The 7,209-nt window shown below is 32.1% G+C and overlaps 1 protein-coding gene across 1 annotated transcript; it reads left to right on the forward strand.

Moving 5' to 3' along the window:
* Positions 1 to 399: 399 nt before the first annotated feature.
* Positions 400 to 1,653, forward strand: LOC132548624 (neuropeptide Y receptor type 1-like). The gene has a single exon (XM_060212500.1). The coding sequence runs from the start codon at positions 400 to 402 to the stop codon at positions 1,651 to 1,653; it is 1,254 nt and encodes a 417-aa protein (XP_060068483.1).
* The last annotated feature ends 5,556 nt before the right edge of the window (positions 1,654 to 7,209 follow it).

The raw sequence follows: 7,209 nt of genomic DNA on the forward strand, positions 1-7,209 counted from the left end.
ACGCCGAAAAGTTACCTGGAACAAATATAGTTTATAATCGTTACATACAGATGCTTGAACCATATGTAAAACACGCAGTAAAAAGACTTAATACACTTCAGTTAGCATATCTATATCGTTTTAGTGATGTGAATCAGAAACCATTGTATGTGAACCCACCATGAATCTATGATGCAATCATAAGCATGCTTACAATTATATTTATTTTCTTTTATATTTTTGTGTAGTAGGAACGCTTTAATTTCAAATTTGGTTGTTTTTAATATTCATTACTATTAAGCACTTGATTTTTTTTTACACTCTTTGCTTATTGCATGGAATAGATTAACCTGTGAAAAACGAGTGCAATGATATAATTCTATTTTTTTTCTCGTTTCAGGAATTCCATTCCATACGAACATGACCCACAGCCGTTCGACTGCGCATGCGTTGGATAGGTTGCCACTTCCTGATGACGAAATGCTTTACGCTTCCAATTTTTCCGTCTCAGACTTTTGGCGAATTCGATCTCAAATAGAGTTCTCGAACAACTGGTTCGGATCCGCGAGTGTCTGTATTCTCGTTCTCGGATTCTGTCTTATCACTTTGTTTGGGACTTTCGGAAATGCTGCAATGTGCTATATCATTATCAAAAAGAAAAATCTCAAATCGTGTCGAAATTGGTACATTATGAATCTATCTCTTTCGGACATTCTCACGTCCGTGCTATGTATTCCCTTCACTGTGGTACGGCTGATTATGAAGCACTGGCCACTTGGTGAAATCGTGTGTAAAGTTGTGCCTAGTTTACAGACGATTTACGTCTTCGTATCCACCTTCACTATAGTACTGATAGCAGTGGACAGATATAGAGCCATAGTGCAGTGCGCAAATGCCAGTCGTGATCGAACACGCCTAATGTATATATTCCCGATGGTGTGGATGGTTTCATTCGCTTTGGCACTTCCGATGTTCATTTTTCATGAGGTCGAAGATGTATATATTACTAAAGGAATATTTTTGTTCTCATCTTGCTTAGAGAACTGGGACTCGGACATCGCCAGAAAAAGTTATGCCTCTGTCGTTTTAGGAATACACTTTATATTTCCAATGATCGTCATTGTCTCTTTGCATATCCTCATTTGTAAATTTATACGAACTCATATAGAATCGAAACCATCATATTCTCGAGAACTTCACCGAAGTAGACGCAATCTATTACGACAGAGGAAAAATATAATCCTTTTGACATCCATTGCAGTATCTTTTGCTATCACATGGCTTCCGCTTACACTCACAAATCTCTTGGCAGATCTCAACTACCAACTCTTTACTGGGATTAATTTTAACTGGTTAAAAGCTATCTGTCATTTACTAGCTATGAGCTCGGTATGTATCAATCCTATAATCTATGGTTGGTTCAACTCAAACTTCAGACGGGAAATTAAAGCCATGATGTGTCGAAAGCGACGTGAAAAGGATAACGACAACTTGTTAATGGGCTTGACGGGACCTAAGTCCTCGCGATGTCGAGATAGGATTGAACTTGGAGTGTATGGCTTCATGCCTACAAGAACAGACATTCGAACAATGGAAATCCGGACGGCCGAAGTACGTCCTGCTGAAACGCCTCACGAGGAAAACTTAACTCCGTTTCCAGCAGTCTCGAGATGATTGCGATATTTCCTCAGTTAATATAATCAATGTCTGCCTCCATGGATATTTCTTCTGAACGATTTACTACTTCCAAGCCATTTAGCCATAGATGGTACAGTATGTCAAGCGTTTTGCGGAAAACAAACAGCTGAAGAACTCTTGAACATAACATTTTAAAGTATCAATTGACTGGAAATATTTGGATTTTATTCTTTCAATTTTAAGAACTCATCATATTGGCAAAAGTATTTTCATTGAAATGAAGTGTAATTGAAAATGATTAGTTTCATTTTATCAAGTAATGAAACGTATTTTCAATAGATGTATATGAAGATCATCATTTCCCAACGAAGTATTTTTTTCAGTGATATATTTGAAGAGATTTAAGAACAAGCGGAACTAGAAGTAGAATTTTGATATTTGACGAAATTTTTAAAGATCATGTTATACAATTGTGTAGTCAACATAATGATTTATTTATAGTTTTGTTATTCAAGAACGATTTGTTCCATCACGTGATTATGCAGATCATCCTGATGTATAATCAAGATTAAATTTGTAATTAGACAGACTGGCGGAAATTATTCAGGTTACCGCTGGCATTCGAGTGTGTAAGCTTGTGAGGCAATCAATAGGTGCTATTCGGTAAGTTGATACAGACCGGCTGGTCCGGCACTTATCAGAAAGATTTTTAAATTTTTTTTCTTTAATATTATATCATGTTTTTTTCATGTTTATATTTTATACATTCTCCATACAAACATATTAAAAATCAAATCGTTGTGACTTTCTATTGTTTTTTTAACTTCAATATTGTTCATCATTCATATTTTTATTTATATTGTCATTGAATTAACATGTTGTCGTAGTATAAAAAGAAAAGTCATGATGGGAAGGTTTTGGTTTTGTCTACAGACAAGAATGTTGGTCCTGTTTTGTAAATGTTTTGGTTTTGTCTACAGACAAGAATGTTGGTCCTGTTTTGTAAATGTTTTGGTTTTGTCTACAGACAAGAATGTTGGTCCTGTTTTGTAAATGTTTTGGTTTTGTCTACAGACAAGAATGTTGGTCCTGTTTTGTAAATGTTTTGGTTTTGTCTACAGATAAGAATGTTGGTCCTGTTTTGTAAATGTTTTGGTTTTGTCTACAGACAAGAATGTTGGTCCTGTTTTGTAAATGTCTTGGTTTTTGTTAACAGACAAGAATGTTGGTCCTGTTTTGTAAATGTCTTGGTTTTTGTTAACAGACAAGAATGTTGGTCCTGTTTTGTAAATGTCTTGGTTTTTGTTAACAGATAAGAATGTTGGTCCTGTTTTGTAAATGTTTTGGTTTTGTCTACAGACAAGAATGTTGGTCCTGTTTTGTAAATGTTTTGGTTTTGTCTACAGACAAGAATGTTGGTCCTGTTTTGTAAATGTTTTGGTTTTTGTTAACAGATAAGAATGTTGGTCCTGTTTTGTAAATGTTTTGGTTTTGTCTACAGACAAGAATGTTGGTCCTGTTTTGTAAATGTTTTGTCCTGTTTTGTAAATGTTTTGGTTTTTGTTAACAGATAAGAATGTTGGTCCTGTTTTGTAAATGTTTTGGTTTTGTCTACAGACAAGAATGTTGGTCCTGTTTTGTAAATGTTTTGGTTTTTGTTAACAGACAAGAATGTTGGTCCTGTTTTGTAAATGTTTTGGTTTTGTCTACATATAAGAATGTTGGTCTTGTTTTGTAAATGTTTTTGTTTTGTCTTCTGGTTAAAACGTTGGTCCTGTTTTGCAAATGTTTTTGGTTTGTTTACAGGTAAGAATGTTGGTTCAGCTTTGTAAATGTTTTGGTTTGTTTACATGTAAAAATGTAAGTTCAGCTTTGTAAATGTTTTGGTTTTGTTTACAGGTAAGAATATCGGTCCTGTTTTGTAAGTTTTTTGGTTTGTTTACAAGTGAGAATGTTGGTTCAGCTTTGTAAATGTTTTGGTTTTGTTTACAGGTACGAATATCGGTCCTGTTTTGTAAGTGTTTTGGTTTGTTTACAAGTGAGAATGTTGGTTCAGCTTTGTAAATGTTTTGATATAGGATTATTCGGACCTTTTATGAATGTGCTATCGCCATTATATAGTCCTCATTGTCTTTATTGTTTTATTTTTTACCATCGTATGACAATATGTGTTGCAAAATTATGTCGACATATCCATTTTCAAACATTCTAGCAATATTAGCTTTTATTCCGTTGTTTTGCGGCAGGTAGATTATATGTCTTTACTTTATGACTTCAAATTTTGTATATGAAGAAATCAAATTTAGTGAATTCTGAATAATACGATTAAAGCTGACATCTAATTCTCTAAAACAACAAATTGATAAAGCGGTATAATATTTCGTACACAACAGATGCCATTTTTTGAAAAAAATGACTCAGTTTCTATTGAGTTTCACTTCAGCTTGTACTATATTAATTTAAATGGATATATATTTGCGAAGTATTGAACACCAGGGTTAGGACGCTGCAAGAAATTAAAGCGAAAACGTTGTTAGAGGTTTTGGAGTAAGTAATTAAATGCTAGGTAGTTAGTCACTCTTTGGAAGAAAGAAATTACGTACTTGATAGATACTCACTATCCGGAAGTAAATAAGTACATGTTCCTAATAACATTCGTTAACTATCATATTGAGATTGACTTTAAAAAGTTAAAAACAAATATCGGACTTTTTATAACCATTTTGTATTTAATTATATAATAAATTATGCTGATTGTCATGGGAACACGACATGAATGACTCTCAGAATTACACAAATCTTAGACTGTTAAACTATACTAAATTCGAATACTTGATATATTTCTATATCGTTGATCGTTGCGTTCAATAATTCTTCCTTAAATCCTTGTGTTAATATCCAGACAATATCTTATTTACGATAGCAGGCCATCTATAAACGAAAAAAGGGAAAGACAAATGTTTTTTAACTAGATCTTATATTCATATCATCAAAAAATGGTCACCCTTTCGGACTAAGATCGTATATATTCTGAAATCACCTTCTACCGAAACCCATTGGTAAGAAAAAATATTCCTTTCGTCGTTGATTGGATGTGCTGATATATACATGTAACTGGATTATATTAATTCTATAAACTGGACATAATATATCTTTGTCTGGTATCATATGGTTATTGACATGGAGTTATGTAAAATCATATATTTTCGTGTGTTTCAATTTCTATGGGATTTTTTAAATGTACATTTGATTTTGTGGATTTGTGGATTAATATTGCCCAATAAGTTCACCTGTACGAATTTCAACAGTTCATGGACATGTTTATTCGTTCATGAAAATATCCCACGAAGTCATGGAAAATACAACCGCAAATGAATGATTTTACAGTATCCGTTTGTCATGAGTTAAAAATGTATCGCGTGCCTTCTTTCCTCCCGTTATCGTTTTGTATATAGATTTTATCATGTTTTTTATGGTTGGTTGGCTTATCATTTATTGATAAGTTGAGTAAATCGTGAAAATGATGTTTGTAAAAGGTTGTTAAGGGCATTCAATTTTTGGGAAATGCTTAAGTGAACCAAATTGGCAAATAAATTTTGTTAATAATATCTAATGTTGAAGAAGGGTTTTAAATACTGTAAAATAATCTATAACATCTTAGTTTTGTTGGTGTGTTTGGAACTATTGACAATATTAATTATCAAATAAGAAAATATCAAAACTTAAGGGCTTAAAATTAAATACAATCTTTCGTTTTAATGTTTCCAAAATGCTTTTCAAATGGTTTGGCAGAATTTCCTAAAAATGGAAAACACCTGTAAAAACAGATTCGAAGTGTTATTTTTTAATTCACTTTGCTTATGTCTCGCCATATTTGTTGTTAATTGATAGTTACACAGGCATTAGTGTACGCGATAAAGCTGTTTTGGGACTGTATTTGATCTTTTATCTGTTGTCTTCACATGGAATGACACATTGTCATTTGAGTTATAAGTCTATGCTTTGTGATTGATTTCGCCGGAAACTGATGGATTAATTTTTTCAAAGTGTGATATCTATTGTTAAATAATATATATTACTTTAATTGAAATGTATATTTCGTTTTTATTACAACATATGTTGGAATATCAATTTGCTATTTTTATATGAAAACAAGAAAATTGCTATTTCATTACTGATTGTGATATGTAATCCGTAACTACCATTCTAATATTGAAATATGTTGTTTGCAGTTCTTCTAACATTACCATACTCCAGATACAATTCACTGATATACGAGTATTAATTCTAAAAGTCTACATTTTCATTTTCGCTGAATTTGTCATAATTCATATTCCTATTCCTATGAATCAACTCTGAATCACATTTAACAGGATATCCACGAAACCAGGTGTCAACGTCGAACAGTATGAAATGTAGTTTGTTGGCTCTTTATCAATATCAAAACTGATGCATAGAAATGTGCCATTACAATCTATATAAACATGGTAATATTTCCGACTTTGCATTTTGTTGAGAAGAAGAAAATTTTAACTGTCAACGAAAAAAAGATTATCCAAGCTTTTCTTAATTACGGTATTTTGACTTGAATGTCAATAAAGAAATTCTGTTTTCAATGTACTGTATAATTATGTTAAGCGCTTTAACGTTGCGTGCAGCAACAAAATTTCAATCTGAGTGATAAAATAATGAAATAGATTGCAATCCTTGAAAAATGTCCCTTTTAAGACCTGCGGTTTTGAATTTTTAGATAGCAGATTGTAATTAATATGATAAACATATTATCATAAATAATTGTATTGTCTAGTCGTATTATTGTATAAACCTATATCTCATGATAAATTAATTGTACTAAATGACATTAAATTTGAGAATATCGTAATGAAATGAAAACACTGCAAACAAATATTTCAGTTTTGAATTTTACATATTTTAATGAATAATCTGATTATAGATATGTACGTCGTAGTAATACCTATTCCGACGGCTGCGGCAACATGTCTTGGAGTTTTTTGTATATGTTCAAAATGTGTATATTTATATATTGGATCGTAATTTATCTCTATTTGTCAAAATAAAACTGTAAAATATATCTATTGTATTTCCTCTTTCATTAAATGATTTTTAATTGATTGATGTACCTCGATTGGAGTGTTTGTTACGTGGTGATCAGTAGTATATTGATCAAAATTATTAAAACACTTCCGGACGTCAACAAATATTGTATCAAAGGCCACATTAGTGAATACCAAGTCTCAATTTAAAAAAATAGAATCGAATACAGTAGGGCAAAGCTGCATTACAAAGTTGTCTAGTACTTCTACACAGATTATAAAATACACACCTTTGCAAACTTGTATTTAATCATTGCTATTACCATTTCTTAAAACGGAAGTTGCCCCGATACCAATAGGACATTTCTCCTTAAATTAAACGGTTGAAACCATTACTTCTCTTCCTAGTATTGCACCTTAATTAATTAGAATGTCCATTGTGATGTCCCATATGTCCTGAACTTGAAAGTGGTTTCGAGATTTTTGATATGATATCGAGATTTTCTATCAACCAGAGCTAAACCAATTATTAGTAACG

The sequence above is a fragment of the Ylistrum balloti genome, unplaced genomic scaffold (assembly GCF_031769215.1).
Source record: "Ylistrum balloti isolate Yb309-2 unplaced genomic scaffold, AGI_CSIRO_Ybal_v1 Utg369616, whole genome shotgun sequence".
NCBI lineage: Eukaryota > Metazoa > Mollusca > Bivalvia > Pectinida > Pectinidae > Ylistrum > Ylistrum balloti.

Coding starts and splice junctions, on each gene's coding strand:
- LOC132548624 (XM_060212500.1), top strand. CDS start 400: ATGACCCACAGCCGTTCGACTGCGCATGCGTTGGATAGGTTGCCACTT.